This window comes from Enoplosus armatus, chromosome 3 (genome assembly GCF_043641665.1).
Source record: "Enoplosus armatus isolate fEnoArm2 chromosome 3, fEnoArm2.hap1, whole genome shotgun sequence".
NCBI classification, from domain to species: domain Eukaryota; kingdom Metazoa; phylum Chordata; class Actinopteri; order Centrarchiformes; family Enoplosidae; genus Enoplosus; species Enoplosus armatus.
The window spans coordinates 18,622,902-18,650,003 of NC_092182.1; the positions used below are offsets into that span (position 1 = coordinate 18,622,902).

The 27,102-nt window shown below is 39.8% G+C and overlaps 1 protein-coding gene across 1 annotated transcript; it reads left to right on the forward strand.

The window, feature by feature from the left end:
- Window positions 1-1,734: 1,734 nt before the first annotated feature.
- Window positions 1,735-25,742, forward strand: shmt2 (serine hydroxymethyltransferase 2 (mitochondrial)). Its single transcript, XM_070902140.1, has 12 exons — window positions 1,735-1,811; window positions 10,362-10,553; window positions 13,453-13,532; window positions 14,869-15,069; window positions 15,363-15,444; window positions 17,616-17,738; window positions 19,938-20,077; window positions 20,388-20,550; window positions 21,347-21,446; window positions 22,759-22,914; window positions 23,623-23,730; window positions 23,944-25,742. Exons 1-12 carry the CDS (start codon window positions 1,779-1,781, stop codon window positions 24,069-24,071), a joined length of 1,506 nt encoding a protein of 501 aa, XP_070758241.1. The 5' UTR covers window positions 1,735-1,778; the 3' UTR covers window positions 24,072-25,742.
- Window positions 25,743-27,102: the final 1,360 nt, after the last annotated feature.

Here is a 27,102-nt window from a genome sequence, read left to right on the forward strand (position 1 = left end):
GGTCCAGGGAGGTCCATGTATCTTACACAACTTACTGTGGACAGTCTGGACACAGAGATTGATGGAGTCGCAGCGACCCAGATTCTCTGGAGTTCCCCTCTTTGTTACACAGATTCTCGACAGTGGTTTGGTGAAAAATCACCGGGCTAGTCATTGTGTAGTGCTTATGTACTCCTTTGTGTGACCGGACATGTGATTGCATGTATGTGTGTGTGAGTGGGTGTGTGTGACTCAGATTATCTTTATTTATGCCTGTGTGTGTTTGTCCAGGTATGTTTCCCCAAATTTCAACAAAAAGATCTACTAAACTACAAAAGAAAGTACACTATAGTAAGAGAATGTTTGTATTAAAGGTTGTAATACTTCAATGCAACACTTGACATATTGATCATATGGTGCATATGCAACAGTTTGTGGACTATACTAACTCTGACAGTGGAGTGTAATGAGAGCAGCACTTTGGAGATACTGGGCCTAATAAGTGAATATGGGTCCAATAATGTTTTGGACAAACATTCAGATACATTAAAAAAAAAAGTTGGCTGGAAATTAGTGAAGTTATGTAAACATGCTACTCCAAACCCTGACATGTAAATTCACCGGGATTACAGATTTACAGTAAGTAACCTCTCTGAAGCACGCAATAGTTCATTAATACATATGGTGATACATGAAAAAAACTTGTAACCTCTATTATGGGAAAATATCTAATCACTAGGCAACACCAATCAGAATTAAAATACTACATCCAGAATGTTTTTCTGGAAATACAATGGTACCCTAAACTTTTAATCATTCATTTTCTCTAAAACAGATTATTTCTTTTTGTATGTTTGGGGCATTTCATTCCTTTATTAGTAAGTTGACATAAGATAGATGACAGGAAATGGGGGCAAGAGAGAGAGAGATGGGGAACAACATGCAACAAAGGTCCCCAGCTGGACTCAAACCTGGGACATTGCAGTTCAGCCCTTCAACCACTCAGTCACCAAGGTACTCCACTTATTTCTATTGTGGGGCAAGAGGACCTGGTGACTGATGGCAAAAAAAGCTCTACTTATTTTTATGATGTTTTGAGAGAAAGCGTTCAACCTCCACTAAGGAAGCACCAGGAGCCGAGGTACAAGCAGTGAACCTGCTGTTGAACCTGTTTTGCAGCAAAAGTACCAGTTAGAAATTGATTACTAAACAAGGTACTCAATAACCTTCCTCCTCAAGGTTTACCCACAAGACTGTTAGAGTGCAGTTTTATATGTCCATGAACAATTTATTACATCTAACTATTATCTAAACATACTGTTTATCACCCACAGCAAACAACTGCTTGTATAGCTAGGAAGACAAAAAGTTGCTTGAAATATTTTTGTTGCATAAAATTTGAGGGATGCGCATTCACAACTGTCACATATAAACACCTATAGTAGACTTGCCCATCAAAATGTAGAAGGATATGTGGGGTGATTTTAGATATGTAGCTATTTAAACAGATAAATAATGTATCAGTGAAAGCTGCTTCGATCCCTGTAGTCTGTAACAGGCTCTCACACTGTGAGCCTGAGATGAATGAGTAAATGAAGGTCATATAGCGTAGTAATGGGTACTATAGGCATCTGCTGGTTTGCGTAATTTCCTCACAACGGCCTACGATTCCCATCAACCCTTGCGGCAGGACTAGCGTAACCAGCCGTTGCTAACAACTTCAAACAGCCCTTTCGGAGCCTGTCAGCGGTGTGTCGCCTGGCTGTGCTGCTTCTTCCTCTGGCCTGAGACCTGGAAACATGCTGTCCTTCGCTCTGAGACAACTCGCACGGGTACGTGTATCATAAAGTACTGTTTTTGTGTCATTGTTTCCCTGACGGTGTATTTGAGTTCATTAACTTAGCTGGCCTTTCTGCACGGTTGAACTGTTAAGTTAACATTAGCTAGCTTAACGATAGTCTGGGTCAGTAACGTCACTACAGTCGTGGGGGTTTAAATTGCCCACCTCAGCTTTAGCCACGTGTGCAATTACCTCCAAATGTAAGAATATTTGCAGCAGTTAACCGATCGCTGTCTGTTCTGTCCTGTTCGCTTGGCATTTCTGAAGTCTTGTTAGGTAGCTGATAAGCTAGCAGGCTAGCTGACAGTACACGTTACATAGCTGCAGCTGTGTCCACGTAATGATGCAACAGCGACTGCTCAATTTCATCATGTGGGACAACTGCAAGAAACAACACGCCTGGTCATGTGTCTTTGTATCACAAAAAAACGTACATGTTTTTCAGTTTAGCAACCTCTCTTGGATTATGGAGTCACGCTAACTTGATGAAATAGCGCTGCGTCACTTTGTAAAGTTATTTTATAGTTAATCAGCACTACACTCGCTGAGCCCCAGTCATGATAACTCAATGCAGATAGTGAAAGGGAAGGTTACAGACAATGACATATTAACTAGAAATGAGTGGTCCAATAACGTGCAAAGTGCAAAACGAGGCTGAAGGAGCACCAAGCAAATATTAACCTCCTACTTTGAGATAATGATGTAATAGATAAGGTGTAATGATAAATTATTTTCGTCAACCTTTGCAAATCAATAGTCATTTTTTCAGAAGTGTCAGCAGATTCTTGTCTGTTTTAAGTATTTATTACTTTAGGGTGGCTACTAGGATAATGTAAGCTTAATTTTTCCTGAGCTCAGCTGTCAGTTTATTAGGTACACTAAGCTTAATATTAATGCTAAAACTCTAATATTTAGTCTACTCTCATTGATATGTGTTGGGCAAAATAATTCAAATACTTATACTACTACTACTACCAGTATAACGCAATACAATTAAATAGCAGCACAAACTGCATCCACCAAAATTACTATAAGTTGAATCAACACCTCCCGAAATCAGATCTGAACATTTTTACTGTAGGGTTGTTGTATTAGACTGTGTTAGTTTTACTTAACCTAACAGACTGGCAACTGAGTGTAAATCCTTACATTTTGCCCATCTCATTTACATATATGCAGGAGAAACACACATCATCATCATAAACTATTGCAAAACTGTATAATGAAGACCAACACAACAACACTACAGAGCCTCAAATATTACCTTATGCTGAACACCTTTAACACAATGTTAATAATTTAACTTATAATAACTTATAATTATATGCATCACAAAGGTGTGCTTAAGTACAGGACTGCATTACAATGTACAGTGGACGCCTGGTAAAGTCCCCTTGAAACATAAATTTTGTTTGACAAATTAGTTTTCCAGTGATATCATGTCAAAGTTAAAACAAGTTTCATAATTTGACAGTTTTTCATTAAACAACTTGATTAGTTGAGACATCAGGGTGATGAAGGTGATGGATAAAAAAGTTGTTTGATGGCTATTAATAGCCTAATTTTGAACTTTATGAAGTGACCCATTTTGGAGATGGTGCAAATTTCATGTAGTTTCCAAGAAACAACTAGGCTGTGCCAAATTTGTTCCAAAATCTTGTGGCATGTATTCCGACCTAGTTTTATAAGTCACTGTCAGTGTGTTTGAAGTTTCCAATTAAATTGATTGGGTCACATGCTTGCATGCTTTTCCTATTGGTGCTAATTGGTTAAGTGTGCATCTTAATTTAATTTCAAAAGGACTCACAAGACTCTACATTCCCTTTGGTTAAGGCATGCAGCGTCCTCACAGGATCTGTGTATGTGAGAGAGATTTCAGTCCTTGTGCAGTTATTTCTTGTTGCTGACCTAATTTTTTGAAGAGAACAGTTTCAGGATTTGTCTAAATATGTTTAACAATGAGGTGTTTGTGACTTGGATCTTAGAACAGTAGTTCATCTGTTGCTTTGGATATTCATATCTGTGGAAAACAGGTTGCTTTGGCCACTATAGGGGTGTTTGCTCTTTAATAGGTCAGCTGCTGCAGGTAATAGATTAAAAATATTCCAGTTAGTCAATTTAAGAGTTAAGAATAATATCTAATCCCATTATGAAAACCTTTCTCCCAGTACAAGAGACCAAAGAAGCAAGGTTTTCAGCTGTTACTTCTATCTACATTATTTTCATTAATGGGAGCATTTCTTTTGTCAGTCTTTTAAATCTACTTTTCTATAAGCTATTCCTTCTTTTAGGCTACATTTTGTGAGAAGAACTTGGTTATAGTGCAGATGATGTTTGAATAGCTTATATTGTTATTGGTCCCATCCAATTTTAATATTTTTATTCAATATATAAAGAACACTTCTCACCAAATAAAGGCCATTTTTGAAGGTGTGCAAGCTTAGATTCAATGTATAATGATGGGAAATGTTTGAGTTCAAAATTACACAAATTTAAATAGTAATGCAGTAAACTTGATGAGAGCAAATTGAGTATGAATATCACAGAATGTAGCATTTACATTTTTTTGCAGATTTTATTTTTGACAGTTTAGGTTCTGCTCTGTGAGACATCTGTGGAATTACAGAAAGGAAATTAGATTCATTAAACAGTGTGAGAACATTGGCGAGCGTACTGGGTACTGCTGTTTCCACATATTGCTGTATCTGCGTACATCCATTTTTTAAAAACACTGGTTGTAAGAACTGCAAGCCAGAGGTCATATAGAAAATTGAAACGTGACCCAAATACCTTTTCACTTTTAGTGCTTGTTCTAAACACCTAAAAATGTTAAATTGTCAGTAACATATGTGTCCTTTCCTTTTCAATGTAAGCACGCAGAAAAGAAACAACATTGAAAGATGACGTTCCCATGCCTGAAGCAGCCTTCTTCTACTGCTTAATAATAATTTACTTGTTATGACTGAATTCTAGGCCTGCCACAACTAGACAAACAGGGAAATTGACATGCCAACATGATGTAACCAGGAAACTGGTAAAGAAAAGTATTAACATGTCTAGATAGTTCTCTTCTGGTTTTTCCCAAGTATCAATGCTGGGCAAAATGTTTGGTTTTAAGTGGGTATGTGGAAAATTAGTGTGATTAGTACTCAGACTTATAGGTTGCACCCCCTGAAACCCTACTAGACAACCAGTACTAGTCACAATTCAAAGTAACTTACACAGTATAAATGAAAATGTATAAATACATACTTATTAGTCAAAATCAATACTAAACATTCTCATATCTTCTGTGCTGTGTGCTGAAAGATTAGAGATCAGTTTTGCAGGGCTTCGTTTTTTGTTGGTGAGACGACCAGCTGCCCTTTGGAGTTTGGTGCATAACTCCTACTCATCATGCGTTTTAGTTTGAAGTTCTGAAGAAAAGATTTGAAGCAATCCTACTTTTCCCAAAAGTTCCATTCAACAGAGGTTCACTTGGTTGGAAAAGAGGCAACAACATTTTTGTTGGCTCAGAAATAGTTTTCGGTGTCACCCTGAACACAACCTGTCTGGCTTCATCACCTCTCTCACCGAAACCACTAAAACTCCAATTAAATGCTTTTATGAACATCAGTTTTTGACATAGACTAACATAACTCAGTTCCAGCTGATGCTTATAAGTTGCTTGGAGCTACTCTGATTTCATGAAAGATGGCTGCCACTATCTTTAAGTTTTCTTCATGTCAAGACCAGCCTTAAAACACAAACAAACATCTGCCAGTGTCTTGGTATACCTCACACTACTACTCCATGTAGCTTTTGCTTTTGTGTGCTTACATCATTGGGAGCACAAAAACTACACAAAGGTCCTCTGCATCCAAATAAATCATATACGTGTGTGTCGAGGAGATCGGTGAGTTCAAAGGATTACGGCATTTAACAAATTATCCTTCTACTTAACAAAATTGGCAAACACATGCTTGTTCAGGCTTCTTAAATATAAGGATGTGTGCTGCTTTTCTCTGTCTTGTGTCATTGTCAATTGAATATTAAACTATTTGAAAACACATTGTCACATTGGGCTACGGGCAATTATACCAGGCATTTTCACTTGTTTCTGACATTTTATAGACAAAAAGATTTATTGATTAGTCAAGAACATAATCAGCAGATTAAAGTTTGCTACACCCGCCAGACAGCCCTTTCTATTTTCTTTAGATTTAAATTTAATTGAAAACCAACATGAACTGATTTCTCTCGTCTTACTGCTGATAGAATAATATCCACTGTAGTGTAAAATAATCACTATTCTTTCTCACAATCGCCATTTCATAATGCAGACAGACCAGTGGACTTCAGTCCTGCGGAACACTTAGTGCGAGTTTTACCCGGGATGTTTTGGCAGCGCACCAGTTGTTGTCTATCGGCTGTAGCAACCATTTCCCAGTTAGTTACAGCAAAAATGGGCAATGATTAGTGTCAAACTGAACTCGGGTCTGTCTGTGGAAACTCTTCAAACATGACATTTACGACTGAATGTGTCGAGTAGCAGAATGAGACAAGACCAGACTCCAGACTGAGTTCTTCTCCCCACAGCGTTCAGGCAGCCTCTCAGTGCCATCTCGGACCTTGTCAAAGTAACAACTAATGCTACAGGAGTGTTTATGGCTGCAGATATGCGACCGCAGTCTGTCCTAGAGATTACAGAATGTAAGCATATGATCAAAGTGCTTGAGCCCCACTACAATGTGCCTTCACGTGCATGTTAGTCAGTCCGTTCCTGTCCTGTGTAAACCAGCACCAGCTGCAGTTGTTCAGGAATTATCAACAGGTCAGAGTCTTATGATGGAGCATTGCTGACATTTGTGTTATTATTATTTATTTAACTGACAATATGTCAGTGTTTGAGTGCATTAACTGCTTATGGCTAATAAGCCACTCTTGAATGTTTACATTTTTCAAAATAAATGATATGGCAATTTTTTGTTTTCCCTGCTGTAACGAAAGCATAACAAACGGTGACCCCAAAACCGAGGTACAGACCGAACTGTGAATTTTGTGTACCATTACATCTCTAGTATTGGATGCCTAAAAATAATTCCTTGTCGTATTTAATGTATTAATGTTAACGTTACACATTTTATTTTAACTTACAAGGGTAGTCGGACTGGTTAGCTAGTAATGTTAGCCTCGACACTGAACTGAACAGTCAGTGCAAAATGATGTATCGTAAGTTAGCTACCTAGCTAACATAGCAGCTAAATAACTTCTCTCTGAGTTATTCATAAACCTTTGTTTGACTAGTTTATTACTGAACCCGCCCGTCACAATGCCGCACCACCCACCACCGCAAGTAAATTCTCAACCTGTGGGAAACACTGCAGAACAATCCACAGCATGCATCTAGACTCCCTGAGGCACCAGGAAGCACAGTGTAGAGCTCTTTTAGCATCATCTTCTTCTTCTCAAGTGTTGTGGAAAGATTACAGCATAAATGTGTCATTCCACCGCCTACACCTCCTGAAGATTGGCCTTGTTGCCGGAATCTCTTAAGTCTCTGATTGTCACCCTGACAACCCTTTGACCCGAATAGAGTGGAGTCGCCCTGGACTCTGCCTCCGTCCCTTCACGCCTCTTCACCCCATCCAGATTTCTCAGTCTAGTGTTATCCAGACTGAATCACAGGGCAATTTGTAACGGACAGCCCTGCTATTAGTCAGTGACAGGGAAAGAGGCAACTGCGTGTCAGACTGACGGATGCAGCTGCCCTGTTGACACTCCTTCTTTCTAACCGTACATATCATTTTTTTCCCTTCACTGTTTCTCCTCTCTAGTCCCTTTCTTCTGTTACCAGGTTGATTGTTGTTTGGTATGGCCACTGATGGACAGCAGTCATCTGTAAAATTGACTCACCTCAGGAGCTGCTTCAGGAAATAGGCACAAATAATACTGAACTTCTTCCTTCCCTTCTCTTCTTCTCCATTTGGTTTTTGGGCACAGATGTTTGACAGGAAAGGTAAACTGCCAACGATTGCCTTATCAATGTCATGCAGATGCAGCACATCTGTGACTCTGCCATTATTTTGTGCTTGGAGCCCAGGTTGTTGTGGCCTATCCCGCCCCTTTTCTCACAGCAGAGTTTTCATCAGGTTCACCTTCAAACAACAGTGTCATCTGCTGCCTAAAAATAGTCCCACTGTGACATATTTGGTGCTTGTATCTTGGCTCCCACTTTTCTTGGATCAGTTTATCTTGTGTTTATTAATTAATCTCCCGTAATGATCAAGGCTGGCAAATGAGGCAGGAATGCGGAGAGGCAGACCACAGGGACTGACCTGTGTGTTGTTTGTTAAAGCCCAGTGCTGTCCCGTTTGGACGCAATGGAAGTGATATTGATGACAGGATGAACTAATAAAAACGCCACGAGTGCTACGATGCTGAGCGTACTTAGCCGCGTGGGGTGACATGACGGGAACAGGATGAGGGTAGGAAAAGGAAAGTAGGCACGAAGGTGGAGGAGGGAGAGGCACCCTTGTCTGTTTTGCAGTCGTCAGTAGTGCTACAACCATGGCAGCGTTGGCTTGTGTTGGGTTTTTCTGCCACTGCTTTCCCTGGCCTTGGTGTGTCCCAGCAGAAACGCAGACAGCGAAGGACAGTTGCCGTCAAGATTTAATGACCCGTGTGATTTCTTGGCAAGAAACGCTACCTCAGAGGCAGCCCGACCTGTCTCCCCAGGCCCTCTCCTCTTCCAGAACCTGGAGGGGGGCCGCCTTTCCCCTTTTCCACCATCACCACTGCCATCGGTGACAGAAGGCCATAGTAGGGACTGTTAGAAATCGGCCATTAATGTGCCAGACGCCTCCCCCTGGTGTGTCACCGCTGTCCCCTCTGCCACCCCGGGGAGCAGATGAAGAGGCGGAGTAGAGAGGATGGGCTGAACAGCGATGGAGTAGATAAACTATCTGCAAGCTGTTCCTAAGGATAAAGGGTTCTTGTTAACAGTTTTTTTTTTACAAAGGATGTTGCATTATGAGACTATGGTCGGTCATTTTTGCATTGCAGAGAAGATCCCCCATTTGGCTCAGCTTTTATCATTTCTGCCCAACATTAACAGTCTTGATTTTTTTTTTGTCTTAAGATGTGTTAAAAACTAATTTGTTTCTTCTGCTAGACTCACAGTGCAATAAAGCCACTACAAAAGATTAATGCACAAACATTTTTTACACCACATAGGATAAGCGTGAATTGTGTTTTTTGTTTTGTTTTTTTCATATGGGTGTCCTCAACCAGTCCTGAGCAATGTGTTAATTGCTTTTTAATGGTGCTATTAAAGGGAGGTTGTCCCTCACACCCCAGCACACCTGTACAGATGATAACTATAGGTTGGCAGTGGTGGGATTGATCTCAACACAGAGTCATCATCATATTGTTGATTAAATGATGGGAGAGAGCCAATTTGTTCTTGGTGCAATCAACCTGTCAAGGATTTTTTTTCTAACCTCTGAGTTTTCTCCCACACAGTGCTCTCTCTGTTGATTGGGGTTTATAAAATTAAGCACTGAGGGGCCCACATAAAGCTTTAATACATGACAATCTTTATATGCGTACAAAGGTTTCATATTATCTATGTAAAGAATCTACTGTATGCAATCCCAAACCAGAAATTGTGTGTCAAGATAATCTCTCACAGGCATAGTGCATAGAGGAACCAGGATTATACCCACTGTATATAGGATTCATGTTTAACTTAGAAAAAAGACTGTGGAAAAACTGTGAAAATGCTATGGACTCTGCACACTCACATGATCTGGCATTGCAGCCGCAGCAGCAGGAGAACTTGCCAGCCCTAGTCCAGATTAGATAAGTAGGAAGTGCTGAATCTGTTCTCTGTATGCCTCCTTCGGTACACTGAGGCTGTAAAAGTCAGTCCCTCAGTTTGTAGAAGTGCTGATAGAGGCATAATTGAACAACCATGCTGATTATTGATATCATGCAAACACGCCAGTTTCTAATTATACCAGGCTACATATTAGAGTGTATGAGGAACAGAGGAGGGGACTTGAAATGTCTCCTTATTTATATAGGACAAATCAGGGTGTTACCTCAAATATGTAAAATGATCAAATATATTCTGTTCCGTGTAAAATGTTTTTCATTACGTTCTTTAATCTTCATTGACAATATAAATCCAAAATTCATAAACATGTTTCCATTTTTTTCCTCCTCTGCACACCCACATAAAAAATGCTAAATGTTCCTATTGACATCAAAAATCTTGCAGATGCAACACATGCTGTAGTCCCACTTTTTTATGGTACATTTATTAAAGCTAAGGTAATTTGCAGTGCAGTAGTTGAATAGCAAAATCTGCAGGTGTGGATGAAAAAAAGAATCTCCCCAAACTTTGGTAGCTTATGTTTTAGAGCAATGACCCAAAATTGGTTCATGATATCTGCATAAAACATACAACTAATATACTCTCAATTGATCCTTTTCCTTTTTCTGCATCCCCTCTCTCTCAACAAAACCCCCAACCCTGCAACTTCTCTTCTGCCCGCAGCCGCTGTGCCAGCGAGCCCCAGTTCGTCTCAGTGTACGTGGCCAGCAGTCGCATGCCGCCACCCGCACAGTGGATGAAGATCGTCCATGGACGGGCCAGGAAAGCCTGGCTCAGGATGACCCCGAGATGTGGGATCTGCTGCAAAAGGAGAAGGACAGGCAGTGCCGTGGCTTGGAGCTCATTGCATCTGAGGTAAAACACAGATATGTTTTATTTTTAACTTAATGTGTCCACATCTGCTTCATTGAACAGTTTACAATGGAGAGAGGTTGGAAGAATGGGATGCATAGACAGGGGGGTGACATAAAAAGTTCTCAAGCCTGATTATAAACCTACGTAGGATGCCGTATAAATGAACTGGCTTCCTGAAGATGTTTTCAGTTTACAATGGATGTATATATTTGAAACATTATAGCCCAGTCTATTACCAGATAGGCACACTAAAGCTATTCCTTTAACCTCTTGATTGATCAGTGAAGGACATCATTTGGCCAATACCTTTTTAGAAATGTTGGCATAGAACTGACATGCTGGCAGATACTTTGAATTACAAAGTAAAAGGTTTTTCATTCAGCCAGCCTTTTAGTAGAATATAAAGACCCATCCTTTACCATTTTCAGTTGATTGAGTTGACTCATTTTTAAAGACAGACAGTCAGTGTAAACACTTACTCAGTGCCTCTGAGAGCTGGCAGCACCTCCTCTGTATGTTGGCAGAGCAGGTAGCTGAGAACGCCTCATCACCTCTGATTAATGTTATGGCAAAATGGATGAATGAATAGACTTGCTAGCCTCATAGATATCTATTCTGGTTGTATCTTTTTTTCCGTATTACCGCTAACAGCTTTGACATAAAAGCTCTTATCAGAGTTTTATCATACTAACAAAATACAGATAAATACAGAACGTACAGCACATCAAGTACAACTAATTATATGGGTCTTTCATTTAAAAGTCATACACTGCAAATATAAATGAATTTTTTACTCATTTATTCCTAAACCATCTTTCTGTTGTATGTTTTGATATTTTATAGCAGTACATTTGTTGTTGTTTTTTAAAATGTTTTCAGTGGTTTGCTCGGCCAGAAAAACCTTCTGCCTCAAACAAACAAATGATAAAAAGGATATCATGAACTCTGACAAGTGTTGTATTTAAAAAACAAAAAAACAAAAAAAACAACAAATTCATATTAAGTCATTCAAACTTGGCTTCTTTAGCGTGAATGTTAGCGGAATAGCTCAGTTGTTACAGAAACTCATTGTTTTCATTCCAAGGCTGGATGGTGTGAAATGGAAAATTTTACTATCCAGAAGAGCAGACAAGGTTTTATCTTGCGTTGTTCTCTTTCTCCCCGCCTGTTTCTTCTTCGCCACAGTAGTTGTTCAGTGGAGTATATCAGCCCCTTCTCTACACAAAGCCTGACCACTCTAGTGTGAGATAAAGCTGATATCTTAATTCTGCCTCCTCCCCACCTCACTCTGCGAGGCACATCACAGCACAGCTCAGGCAGGCATTCCTTGAATGAAAAGACATACGTTTTCCCACACCTCACTCACCCACACACACACACACTCTTAAAGATGCTGACAAGCAAATGCATTTCCTTTTCTAATATATGCACAGTCGTCGCATGACAGACGGACGCAGCACAAAGCTGCTACTAGAGCTGTTATCTCCCTTGATCTCCTCTTGGCTTCTCGGTGAAGCATTGGCATAACCACACACACATCATACACACACAAAGTTGGAGACTAGACTGTACTGTGTGTGTGTGTGTGTGTGTGTGTGTGTGTGTGTGTGTGTGTGTGTGTGTGTGTGTGTGTGTGTGTGTGTGTGTGTGTGTGTGTGTGTGTGTGTGTGTGTGTGTGTGTGTGTGTGTTTCAGTCAGACCCTATTACTGGCCACTGTGATAATATACAGTAAGAGTGTTGTGTCAGAAGGCCATACCAAAAGAGGTATCCATAGTCCGCTACACAGTCAGGGTTGCAGACATTTGTATAGTTTATGTAACAGGTAGGCCATGGCGCCCAAACCCAATGTCAGTCTATTGATCATCTAGCATGACTTTATTTTCTTTTTTTATTAGTAAATCATCTTAAATATGAATTGCACTGTATTAATGTGTTTTTATGCTTTCCTTTTAATATTTTGTATAATTTCCCATCCTGTAAATGCTATAAGACATCCATGGGGAGGGGAGAGGAGTGTCGTCTGTTGTGGCAGGAAGTTTTGGAGAGAGGTTCGACAACCTTTCTTCATCCCCAGCATGAACAAAATACTTTTTGAGTTTTAATTAAGACACTTAGGAAATAGAGAAGGATGTGGAGAAAAACCTCAGGAGAAGAAATTAAAAGAGAGCTATCATCAAGTCAAAGGGGTGCCACAGAAGCTTGTGGGTGGGAAATGGTAATTACAAGATAAACAGAAAGTTGTAACGGTTAGTAGGAATTAGAGCTGCAGCTAATGATAATTTCCATCACCGATTATGTTCTTGATTAATCGTTTGGTCCTTAAAATGTCAGAAAACAATGACAAATGCTTGTATAATTTCCTATATAATTTCCTGTATAATTCAAAACCCAAAGATTGTAGATGTAACCCGTCTACTGAAATCAAGCTAATAAAATGTGTCTGTGAATGAGTCCAATATCAGTTGCTGGTATATTGTATATTAAACAGAAATATTAGATGTGTTTTTCATCTTCCAGGACACAGACAAGATATAAAGGAAAACTTTTGGGGGACAATTATACCCATTTTGCAGCAAACCATACTCAGTAAAAGTTGTTTTTCTTGGAAAATGCATTGCAAAATGATTAAAAAAGGCCACACTAATGTATCTCAACATGTGCAGGAAAGTTTATTACATTATCTTGTATCCTCCAGCGGTGAGGCGATAAGCATCGTGAAGTGCAGAGTGTTAGTCTATGGAAGTCCAGAGGTTCAATACTGTAATGATTGCCTTTAGCTGGGGGGGATTTCTCACTATCACTTAACAGACTTTAATTTGCGGTCCTTGTCCCTTCTGTCCACTTGCGCCATTGATCTGAGTATGTGTGTGTGTTTGTGTGTGTTTGTTCTCACTACAGAATTTCTGCAGTCGAGCGGCTCTGGAAGCTCAGGGCTCCTGTCTGAACAACAAATACTCTGAAGGCTACCCAGGGAGAAGGTGAGTGTGTTTATTCAGTCACACCCAGCTTATTAACACTCTTGATATTCTCAGCTTTAGGACATTTGTTACAGACATGAACACGTAAACACACACTAATTTATACTGTATTCTCCTGTCTGCCCTATAATAATAATAATAATAATAATAATAATTAACAATAATACATGCCAACCACACAGCAAATAATCCACAGCCTCTGCCTTGCCAAAGAAGATTCCTGAGGGGATACATTGGAAGAATTAGTTCCCAGGCTGATAGTTGCATGTTTTCTATTTTCAGTTTTCCTTATTTTCTGTTATTTCCCTCAGATAATTCACATTTATCAGCAGCAAACAGAGAGCTGTAATGTTTTGAAATGTTTCTCATTTGATGCCTTTGATTCCTGAAATACAAGTCTACCATAAATCTCCCTCCCACTGAATGTGTTAAACCCCCCCCCCACATCCTACTCATCTGCTGTTTTACACTTTAATGTAATGAAACAAAAGGATGATCTCATTGACTGAGTGGTTTGTACAGTAGCCATCTGTTGCTCCTTGATCTGTAATTCCACTGAAAAGGTTTGATGAGCATTTTCACCTGAGATGTCCCAGCTGTGGTAGTTTTGGGCTAACATTGCTGTTTGTGGCAAATGTATTATTAGTAACAGACATTGCTGATATAGATTTAAAGTTGCTATAAACAATAATTTTATAATAACAATATATCAAATGACAATGTGACAATGTGAAAGGGGTCGCTCGTAGTGAACCTATAGAGAATTATCGCCCAAATCTGCATCTCCCTTGGGCTTTATGTAGCTTTATAGTGACTTTCAACTAATTTTTTAGCTGTCTTGCTAGAACTTAATTAGCATGTTTTTCAGTCACAGCATGCAGCTAATTCCAGCGAAAAAACTTTAAAAACCCTGTCGGTACCTGCTCACAACCAAACAGTAGACAGACAAAGAGAGCGACTAGCTGGTGAACATAGTGGAGCATTTAGAAGCTAAAGAGAAGCTAAAGAGTTGGTAGAGACAAAAACAGAGCTAAAAGGAGAGTGAATTTTGGCTTTACATTCGCCAGGTGGCCAGAAACACAACTACAAATGATAATATTTCTTCATAACTGCTGAATGTGTAAATAAGCAGCTGTGTGCTAACAAATTCTCCATATCAACTTAAAAGGTCAGTGTTGTGTATCCTCTATAACTTGTGTCTGCTGCCCCCAAGTAGCCAAAAAAACCGTTATTCTAGGTTTAAATTGAATTATTATCAAAGAATCCCGCAGGTTATTTGCAGGAGTGATGCCTCTTTTAGTAAATGGCCCAAGGGTGTCTCTTTTTCCAACCTCAGATACTATGGTGGAGCAGAAGTGGTCGACCAAATTGAGCTGCTTTGTCAGAAACGAGCCCTGGAGGCCTTTGACCTGGACCCAGCTCTGTGGGGTGTCAACGTCCAGCCGTACTCTGGCTCCCCCGCTAACTTTGCCGTCTACACCGCCGTGCTGAACCCCCATGACCGCATCATGGGTCTGGACCTGCCCGACGGAGGGCAGTGAGTAGTCACTGCTGCTTTCTTTTAATCTCCACCCTGTCACTTATTTTCTCTGACCCTCACACTTTTCTAAGTTGCCCCAGTTTCTTTGTGTGTCATTTGCAGGACCTGAAGAATCAAAAACAAGTGTTTTTCCTGTTTTCTTTTCCTGCACACTTATTTACACAACTTACTCAAATGATTATTATAAAGTTAATATTTTTCTGTCATATTTCACGTTTTTTGCAGGGTAATGTAGAGTGTTTGTGCTTGTGTTTTTCTGTCTGTCCACATGTTCCTTTTTGTCACCCCAGTCTGACCCATGGCTACATGTCCGATGTGAAGAGGATCTCGGCAACCTCAATCTATTTTGAGTCCATGCCCTACAAGTTAAATGTAAGTAGACCCCTACTACTGATATCATCTAACAAGGGCTGTTTTTTCTATGCCAGTGATAAACAGTCAGCTTCTTTGGTAATGGTGAGGAACAATATCACCAGTAAAATTGATGGGAATGGGACAACAACGATAAAAGTGTGTTATAGCATTATAAAAGCTGTGAGGCAGATGCAGGTTAAATAATATTTGAAAATAATTCATATATGTTCTGTATGTTCACATGTTTTCCTCTTTCAGTTCCAATAATTCAATCCTTTAATGTCAAGACAAGCGCTGGCAAGTTTTTCAGAGTCGGTTGTTCTCTATGACTGACTTATGAGTTGACCACCACATGAACCAGCACTGTTACAGTCTCAGATGTCATTCTGTCATCTCTGCTACTTTGTCAGTTTCAACTAATTGTACAGTTGTTGGTTAAAGTAAGAAATTGTGCTGGTATTTATGGACAAACTACACTAAGACTGTGTGTGAATGATTGCAAGTTAATATGTTGTACAGTGTGTTGTGTAGGTGTTTTCTTTGCAAACTGAATTTTCTTAAGCCTGAATAGAAGAAAACTGTTGAGGACCCATTTGTAGCTGTATCACCACAGGACACAAAACATGTAGCATATGTGCTGCTTGCTATCATTATATTGGCAATATAGCACACAACGATTTCAGTCAGCCTCATGTTTGTTTTTTTTTGCAGTCATTGACTAAAACAACAAGAAGAAAGAACAAGAAATAACAAATCTTCAATAAGCACAATTTTTTTTTTATTTTGACTTGGTCTTTTCTCTAAAAGAAAACAATTTAATAACAGGATATTGATTTGCAATGAATAGCAAAGAAGAGAGAAATGTAGTAGAAATGCTGTGGTCCCTTTTTTGGAAATCCACTTTGTTTTTGTGTCCCCACAGCAGGGACGACACAAGGCAGTGAGGGTAGGGATTCAGTGTCTAACTCAAGAAACTTCAGCCCAGCAGACCCTTGCTGGCAGTTGCTTGGCTACAGAGGGGCTTAAACACAGGCGTTTTGGTTGATGTATGGCCTCAACACTCACAGTCCTATTAGTTTAGTACAATACGTAAAACACTCAAAGTGCTGTTTTCCTCCAGCATTGAGAGCTGTACTAACAGGGTCCTTCAGATGTGACATGTATTTTTTTTGAGATAACATGTAGATATGATCCGTGTGCATCGTATGTTAGTGTATATTATTTTATTCCTGGGGTCATAGTTGTGCGCTAGTGTTGGTAACAGCTGATGGATGGCCATGAGAGTCTGCATGTCCAGACCTGCTGATGTATGGGCAGGCAGGACCCCTCTGCGAGAGAGATAATGGGAAATCGACAGACTGGCCAGCACCACTGGCTCTGTCTTCACAATGAGCAGCTTGATGGAGTGAGGGGGCATCCATAGATGTGCTCTGGAGATGGGAGATTATCAGCTTGTCTAAATAAAGCTCTCCCTCCTCCTATTCTCTCTTTTTTTTCTTGTCTGTGTCTCCCTTATTCTCCATCCTTTCTGTCTCTCACTTTGTTTTTCTTTTTTTTGTCCATCCTGCTCTCTGTCTCTTGCCTGTATTGTCTCTGTTTTCTGGTGAAGGAGTAGAGGGGTAAAACTGGAGATTCAGGCACAAGACACACTGGTCACTTGACTGATCCAGTCTGACTCCATTTCATGTGACTCTGATGTACATCACCTGAACAATGGATTGTCTAACTTATTTCTCAAATTGCTTATCTCAATGAAAGGAGCAGGAAACGTCCCCAAACTAACCTCTGATCTGTTCAGCCTCATCATACCAGTTGAGTAGAACCCTGAAAGGTTGAATTAGGATAAGTAGGGGTGCATTACTGCAATTGCTCCATCTTCTTCCTTGATATGATAGGTTGAAATTGAAATTTAGATTTAGATAAATTCCTTCCCCTTTTAAGGTAGCCAAAGTACTTCAAATGCAGCTGCATCAAATGATCTTCAAATGGAAAAAAATCTCTCTTCCATGTTGATATGTTTTCTCTTGATCCACAAGATATCTGACTACTTTTTTTCCCATCCTCTCATGTCCCCCCCCCGACCCTTACTCTCCCCCTTATATCTCATATTCACCCTCCACTTCTTTCTCCCTCTCTGCCTCTTTTTTTCCCTCTCTCCTCAATCTGTCTCCCTCTCTATCTCTCTGCAGACTGCAACAGGACTTATAGACTACGACCAGATGGAGATGACGGCCAAGCTGTTCAGGCCCAAGCTCATCATCGCTGGCACCAGTGCCTATGCCCGCCTCATTGACTACGCCCGCATCAAGAAGGTGCATAGAGAACTCTCTCTGTATTCAAAACTCACCCAGCTTTCACCCCATCATTCTCTCTGTTTGTTTGTGTTTCACTCTTCCTCTTCCTCTCCTTCTACCTGTTTGCTCCACTTCTCATCCTCCATTAGGAAGGTTAGACCAACTTTGTCCTCTTATTTAAAACTCAGTCAACCTTTTCCACTGAACTGTCACACACACCTGTTTTCCCTTACTGATGGGTCAAAATGAGCTAGGATCACTTCCAACCACATCTAATTTCTTTCCCACAGCAGAGACCTGTCTGCTCTAAATACAGAGTATTCACTTTCAAACATCAACATTTTCAAAACACAAACCAATTTCCGAGGGTCTTTCACACTTGCACTCAACAACACAGATGCTTTCTTCCTCTCTTGCCTACTCATCCAACCTGAACATGGACACTCGCACTGACTCACATGTACACAGTAGCAACTTTTAACCGCACACTTCACTGCTCTCTTTGACAGTGCACAAGAGGCCCCTTCATCTGTTTTGTTATACCCACCCGCTTTTCACTTCATTCACTCCATGACTGCCTCCCTTTGTGGCAGAGCTCCACTTTAGGTAGCACCATCAGATGGAGTGTCCCACCATTACAGAGCTGTGTTTTTATTAAGCACCGTAACTACTTTGCCACTAGGCCTGAAGTGGGGCCATATTTCCCCCCTGGCATGTCTCTGTGGAACTGTTCACTGTTTTATGGCAGAATCTGCCGGGCCGGGCTCCTCTCCAAATTTTCAGTGTTGTATTACCTAGATCGGAGCAGACTTTTTTTTTTTTTTTTTTTTTAAATCTGAAATTTGTTTCGCTATCGGCGTTCATCAACCACCGCACATAACCCTCTTGTGTTCTTTACTCCCTCCAGTAACCCTACCATCTATCCTGCCTTTTAATCTAATAAACATGTGCTGATCCAGTTTAGATATGAGAGGAAGGGAGATTGTCAAGATAATGCATATTAATTGGAGCACTAAAAAGATTGTTTACTGCTCTGATCATTCGCCAGCGAGTCATTTGCATGTTAGCGATCTATTTATTGTTTGTGCCTTTTTCAATAAATGCTGGCAAGAGACAGCAAGGATTTATTGAATTACACTGTAATATTTCGGGGCTCTGAAGACTGTCGAAGAGTGTAATAACGCCAGCTCTGATTTGAAATATCTGCCCTTTGAGAAGATAGGTACTGCTAACAGATGTAGAGTTATTCATTAAATCTTAACCGTGGGGAATGATGTAAATGTATTAGCGCCATGAGGTTTATCTCATAATTTTTTTTGTCTCACATTTCAACATATACAGAGCACAGTCAAATAAAATACACAGCATAGTTATGTCACTGATGACACAGATTGAGGCAAGTTTAAGCATGTAGTTTAGTTTTATAGTAACTATAGTAGTTTCTGGTAGCACTCTATATCAAGAATATAGAGTGCAGTTCATAAATATTTGGACGGTGCACATTTTGGCTCTGTGCTCCAGGACACTACATCAGTGACTGAGTGCAGACTTTCAGCTTTATGGGGGTTTGAGTGTGTTCACATCTATATTGGGTTAAGTGTCTAGGACTCTCCCCTTTTTGTACATAGTCCCCCAATTTTAACAATAATAATAAAACTGAACATACTGAAAAGCCAACTGAAGAGGTTTTCATGGCCAGACTAGCAAAGTCACCAGAGCATTTGTGTCACTTGCTGAAGATCAGACTGAAGGCAGAAACCCCCCTGAAACAAGCAGGAAGTGTTGTAGAGGTCGTAGACTTCAGGCTGTTACTGACAGATATGGTTTTTGCAACCAAATATTAATGTTAATGAATTTCTATCTGAACTTGTCTAATTACTCTGTCACCTAAAAGTAGAGGACTATGTATAAGAAGGACTATAATTACTACACTGTTAATCTGATGTGGATGCAAACACCTTCAAATTAAGCTGAGAGTCAGCACTTCAACTTCATATTCACCTAACAAACAATGGGTCACTTCCCCGAGACTTGACTGACTGCCCATCAGTTCACAGGTGTCAGGCAGTAATGTAATGACTTTGGGCCTTGTGCTGAAAAAGTAATACAAAGAAAGAAAATTAAAATATCATTTGATATGAAATTTCCTGCCCCATGGTATAAATTCTAATTCTAATTTTGTGTTTGTTCCTTCTTTTCCACCCTTTTCACCCTCAGCTGTGTACTGACATTAAGGCCTACATGCTAGCTGACATGGCCCACATTAGTGGCCTGGTGGCAGGCAAAGCTGTCCCCTCTCCATTTGAATATGCTGACCTGGTCACCTCTACCACACACAAATCCCTCAGAGGAGCCAGGTAAGAGCAAGAGAAATGTCAGTCTGCTTCTTAACTTCACTACACAGCAGCAGTTCTTATGAGATTGGACTTAGAGACTCAGTGGCAGTGCAATTATTGTTTCTCTCTGTCACATACCTTTTTAGAGCATCACAGAAATTATCAGTTATTTTTTATTAATAGCAGTTATAGTATTTTGTGATTCTCTCCTAATCCGACAGCTGAGAAGGAGCCACGGCTGTGGACAAATTAAATTACAAAGAATGAAACCTTGTTGGGTTTTAGATAAAAATAGAAATGCTTTGTCAGTGAATAAGTCTGTTCTGTCCAGGGCTGGCCTCATCTTCTATCGTAAGGGTGTTCGCTCAGTGGACAAGAAGGGGAAGGAGATCCTGTACGACCTCGAGGACAAGGTCAACTTCTCTGTCTTCCCGTCGCTGCAGGGTGGACCTCATAACCATGCCATCGCTGGTGTGGCTGTGGCACTCCGACAGGTCAGCACAGCACGCAAACTGCATACAATGCAGAAGAAACTAACTTTATTTGTATTGATGTAACACTTGATTACCCTGGGCTGCTATTTCCTAATAAGAAGTTGATAAGTGGTGAATCAAATCTTACAGTGAAACAAAATCTTACCACTGAGATGCTTTGGCACAACTTGACCCAGGAACGTGTTCCCTAAGCTACTGTGGGCATCTGCTCCTTCTCTTTCTCAAGTGTGAACTGTCTGGATCTTAATGTTGTGCTAGACAGCTATTGAAATTTAATCTGATAAAGAGGATGGAAAGGCGACGTCTCTCCCTTGCAACATAGAAGTGAATTTTCTCTAGACCAAAAGTTCTCAACTTATTTGGCTTTTGATTACTAAAAACAGAGTTATGCCTACTGAACGTCCAAAAAAACCCCATTCTTTAGTCAACTGTTGACCACTGGTGCTGTTTTTTTTTTTTTCCAGGTTATTTGATCAGTTATCAGTAGTATTCCACATTTCTATCACAATTTAGAAATTAAATAGACTTTAGTTTAAACTAAATAACATGTTTATGAAGTAGATTTATTTTCTTTAACTCATGAATCATTTCTTGACCTCCAACAACAAAAAAAAAAAACCTAACTATAACTTCAGTACGTCTATCTAACTCAACTGTTACTATCGTTCATTTGTGTGTGTGTGTGTGTGTGTGTGTGTGTGTGTGTGTGTGTGTGTGTGTGTGTGTGTGTGTGTGTGTGTGTGTGTGTGTGTGTGTGTGTGTGTGTGTGTGTGTGTGTGTGTGTGTGTGTGTGCAGGCACAGTCTCCCATGTTCAAGGAGTATATCACCCAGGTACTGAAGAACGCCAAGGCTATGGCTGCTGCTCTCCTCAGCAAAGGCTACACCCTGGTATCAGGTAATTTAACTTATATTTAAGCATTCTTTTTTTTTTTTAATTCCCAGCAACACACTGGCTCAGCAAACAGCAGAAAGATACATGAAAAAAATACACAACACAGTCAATAAAGAGAAACATCCTGTCACAAAATGCAAATTAACAGAAAAAAACAGGAAAGCATTTAAATTCATGATGTGCAAATAGGCTAATGTCAGTGTAGCTGTCCTGTCAGTCAAGAAAAATAAAACCAGATGAAAGTGGTCACTTTCTGGTTGTGAACGAATGCTTGAATCTTGTACTGCATTTAATTTGCTGGTCTCAGCTCTTTTTTGATGTATAGCTTTCAATTGCTACATACCTACAGAGTCCTGTGTCCTGTGCTTACACTGCATTGTGTGCATACTCCCGTTTTTCAATCCTTTAGTAGATGTTTGTTTTAAAAACAAACGGGAAAGGTGTGTTGTATACTGTTACAGTCAATAAGAAACGTGTAATAGGAGTGTAGAGTTACTCAAGTAAGTTGGTTACATTTATGGCTGAAGGAAGATTTAGCCATTTCAAGTATGTACATTTTTAGAGTAATAATATACACCGTTGCCAGTTTATGGGGTACATTTAGCTAAAACGAATGCAGTCCTGCAATAAATCCTCCCTTCATGAATAATGTTAAGTTTTTGTTTCAAGTATTTTAGAGAGGTGTTTATTCAACTTTATGGTCATTTTGGAGGCTGCAGTGTGTGGTGCTCTTGAACTGTATTGCATTATACAGAGAGGTGTTTCTGTTATTTAGCCTACCCTCATTGATATACAAGGTGGACAGTTCAACAGCACCATGAACTGCAGTTTTAGTCTGTATATTATATATGAGTGTATATTCGGTGCTTTACTAAGCATATCTATTGTATAAACATACATGTTTAAGTTGCCTAAAGTAATTTCCGCTTAATCACCATCACCTATATAGTTTTTAATGCCTTGTCTATTTGGCAGTTTCACAAAGAGCAAAAAAAAAGCCAAGTCATCTTTTGCTCGTTTCGTTCCAGAATTAAGTAAAACGTAAATGCATTTCTCAGATTAACATGGTCAAATGCACGAGATAGGTGAAGATGAGAAGCATTGGAGGCCCTGACAACACACTACCCAACAGTAATTTGGCTTCATCATTAACTGCGTTCAGTTTCATATCCTAAAGCTTGCAAATCTAGTAACATTACCTCATCCACGTTAAACTGAAGTTGAGGTGGTCAGATCAAAGGCTTAAAAGCGAAGTCCGTGTCTACGAAGCCTCGGACTTTCCTCCTCCTTTTCTTAAGAATGCTAAATATTTCAGACGGGACCGACAACCACCTGGTCCTGGTGGATCTGCGGCCTAAGGGCATTGACGGGGCTCGAGCCGAGAGGGTGCTGGAACTCGTGTCAATCACTGCCAATAAGAACACCTGCCCCGGGGACAAGAGCGCCCTGACTCCTGGTGGCCTCAGGCTAGGTAAGAAACAGCTTCACATTACACTACATTCATCTTGAAGTTCTTGTTGTACTTAATAAGGGTGCGGATTTGTCAATCTCAAAACGCGTGTAAATTATATCCCCCCTTTGTCAAGATCTTGTCCTAATATGCTGGTCAGCTATTCAGCCTTTTGTGTTCCATATTTAACTACAAGGTGAGGTGTTTTTTGTTTTTGTCAAATTTACTTTGCACTTAACATCCTCTTCACTCAATCTGTTTTACTTACTTTTTCAAAATGTAGTTCTGCATATGGAAATTAGTCCGCCACCAATTAAGCCACAAGCAGCGAGCAGATCATGATTAATTAAGCATGTTTGGGTTTTTAATCATCTTCCAGGAAGTTCAAAAGCTCCACATCTACACTGCCATATTTTTAGCATTGTCTTAAGGCAAGGTACTTCACCACTTATTACCTTCTCGATAGTTTATTATATAGAGATTTGGACACCTTAGTGACCCATCAGCATCATTATAGGTTTGACACATCTGGAGTCTGTGTAGATTCATTACTGAAATTTCAACAAGCTGCAGAATTCTGTTTTTTTCCAAAGACCATATGGTTCCTCAGTAGAAAAAAACAACGGAAGTAAATTGATTAGAGACAGTTGGACCTGTAAAATCAAAAGGAACAAATTACCAGTCATTACTTTGTATTTCAAGTTGCAGATTTTGTGTTCTTCTGCCCAGGTGCTCCAGCCCTGACCTCCAGGCAGTTCAAAGAAGCTGACTTTGTTCAAGTTGTTGAGTTCATGGATGAAGGCTTCAAGATTGCCTTGGACGTCAAGAAAAAGACAGGTATGTCTACTGTGAGAAGGGAGACGGATTACAATGTAGCCTGGTGTTTTGCAAGGACATGTGCCTCACAAAGTACAATATGATGTATGTTAAAGTCAATTGTCTTACACTGAAACCAGAGAGGACACAAGAAGACCTGTGGTGATAAAACAAAGGAAGCTAAAGAATGGAAAACCGAGCCTTTCCCTCTCTCTCCTTTGTTGTCTTCTCCAGGAAAGCTCCAGGACTTCAAGAACTTCCTTCTCCAGGACCCGGAGACTGTGGCTCGCATCGCCGAACTGCGCCACCGCGTTGAAGCTTTTGCCAGGCCCTTCCCCATGCCAGGCTTCCACGACCATTAGGCAAGCCAATGTAGAGTCAAGGGGCCATAACAGCCAGGTGGCAGAAAGCTGCCTGGACAGAAGTGTGAAAGGAGAGAGGAGAAATGTCACGGTAGTGAAATGTGGTTGGTGCCTGTGAATTGGACTCAAGACTCTTGAGTTCCCTTTTTTCCAATCAGATCTGGGAAACCACATTTTTTATACTTTGCAGTCATCCATCAATCTATTCTTGTAAAAACATATCCTTCATGTCGAGGTAAAGAAACAATAAAACATGAGATTTTGTAGAGCCGAAAAACATATTTTCTATGTGTAAAGATCTTTCTCAGTTGTCTTCACGCCATTTCTTTAATGTGGGAGGAAAAACAACAACATGTCAAATCAAACAGTCAAACAACGACCAACAGCTCTTGGTGTCACAGACTCTGTGACTTGATTAGCGTATAATGTGTGATAATGTAATAAGATACACTAAAGAGTCTTAATGCTGTAAAGAGTCTTAATAAATGTCACTAATGTAGATTATTATATTCACACAAGATGTGTGAGGTGAAGGCGTGTTCTGCCATACAGTGTTGGCCTTTTTAAATTTTTGTGGGGGAAATTTTGAAATTAACCCAAAATGTTGTCAGATTATTATTATTGAAAGTTGGTGCTTTAATTTAGTAGAGATTTGTGCAACTTGTCTCTATAGTGGAATGGTTCCAGTCAGATAATACAGGAGGTGGACTAAATCATTTTAACACCTTTAATATAGTCCAATATAGAAACATTACAAACTGTGGTCACAAATACTGTTTTTAAAAACACATTTCACACAGTGTAAACAAACATCAAATATCATAAGCTTCAAAAAGTAGAATCTGTATTAGATTGGGTTACAGTATGACCACCTGGTGTGAAACTGTATTTTTACTTATTTTCTTTTTACGCTGTTGTGATTTCATCGTCTTATTTCTTCCAGCATATCATCGGTGTCAGTTTAATTTCATTTTGTTAACAGAAATCATCACGTCATCCTGGATTATTTCATACTTTCCTTTCAATTGCGTTTACAAAGAGTATATACTTTTCTATGTATTATTTAAAGAGTAAACTATGTAACAGCCATCATCTCACATATATCTTAAGGTTTCCGATACCAGCTGATTTGTTGTACTAGAAGAAAGACGATTGATAGTGCAGTCTGCTTGATTTAAGTGTCATTCATTTCACCATGGTGTTTAATGATGGACACTGTGAGGCAGCTTGATTTGATAAAACATTTTTCAGAGTATTTTGTTGTCTATCTGGTTCACAGAATGGAACTGTTGACGTTATCACTGCATCAGTGAGGAAGCAGTTTTTGCAGTTTGTGAAATGGTCTCCCAGCACAATTGAGAAAAGGATGTTAGAGATGTGTGGTTACTTTCTTACTTTACACAAAACACAGCTTCTAAAGTGAACCAAATCATATGAATTATCCACATCACAAGTTTTTTGACAGCCAATAGATGAGACTTTGCCAAAATATACACTGTATTAAGTTTTTTACTAGTGTTCACAAATCTACTGTTTGTCTGCTATCATCTCTGCCATGTTGCCAGCCATTGTACATGAACACAAGTTGGAACTAACTTTCTTTTACATTTTTATTAATTAACATTTAATTACTATTAGCTGAGTCCTAATAAAATACAATACTGCAAACACCGTTTGTGTCGTGTTGCTGATATTAATATACAACACTTGTCACAACCACACAAGTTTATAAAACATCCAGTGTTTGGGAGGATGTCATTGTGTTAAAATTATGATTGTTTGTCTGGACTGTAACGGTGCAGAAGGGTTTTTGAGAAAATGTGAGTGAAATAATATATATTCAACTAGCTATTGTACAATATTGATAAGGAGAATCAGAGCATTAGTAATGGAGTTATATGTAGTTTATCTGGCAGGGTTTGGATGAGAAAATGTGTGCCTATGAGACACTAAAGTAATAAGTACAGCTAGAACCAAACTAGATTTTCTTTTCACCACTTTTTACTGCACATATATAAACAAATGCTGCACCCCTCAAAGACCTATTTTGCAGTCGTGAAATGTAGCCAAGTACTTTTACTTTAGTACATTTTTTTAGGCAATTGAACTTTACTTAAGTATTTCCACTTTAAACAACTTTATACACCTACTTCACTGAATTGTAATATTGTACTTTTGACTCCATTATATTTATTTGCCTTGTATTTACTTTAAAAATATGATTTTACATACAAAACATATGATCCTCTTGTAAAATATTGATTCTTTTTTTAAAATCTGATAATACGTATGCACTTTTTCAATGCAGGGCTTTTACTTGCAACAGTATCTCGGTCTGTGAGGAGTTGACAAACAGGGATAGAAGTTTAGTTTCCATTAGCCAAATTAGGTCATATTTTGTTTGCAGGCTCCAATGTCGGTGTCGAAGTCTGTCTCCCAACCAGTTGTCTGTGATATAACACAGCCAAGCCCTACTCCCAAGCGTGGAGAGGGGCGCGATGGTAAGTACCATCCTCACGGGAGGGAAACGCTGTCTGAGGGGGGGACAGACCGCCACTGCTAGCAGCAGCACCAACCCCACGCACCCTTCCGACAGGGCGGGCCATTTAAAGCGTTAATAAAGCCCTGCCCACGTTTGGCTCTGTTCACCTGTGGCTTCACAACTCACCTGTAACACTTCTAAAAACACGTGCTACCACCACCACTGCTGCTTTTGCTGCCCATGTAGCATTTTATAAATAAGCTACCCTGCCAACAGTCTGATCATATAGCTTGAAATAGCTAGTTGTTAGCATTTAGCTGCTTTGTCCACACTAACCAGATTCAAACCGCCACTTCAGGCCGGAAGAGCTGCACAGGTCAGCTCGGGACCACGGTGGGCCTCTTTCCAAAGGATTTACTACCTGCTGAAATGACGGGGATCGCTGCTTCACCAAGTAAGTGTTTGCTGCTTGTGCTAACACATGCCTGTCATATGAGTCGATGTCCGTTTGAATGCTTGGTTACATCTCCTGTGGACCCCTCTGGCGGT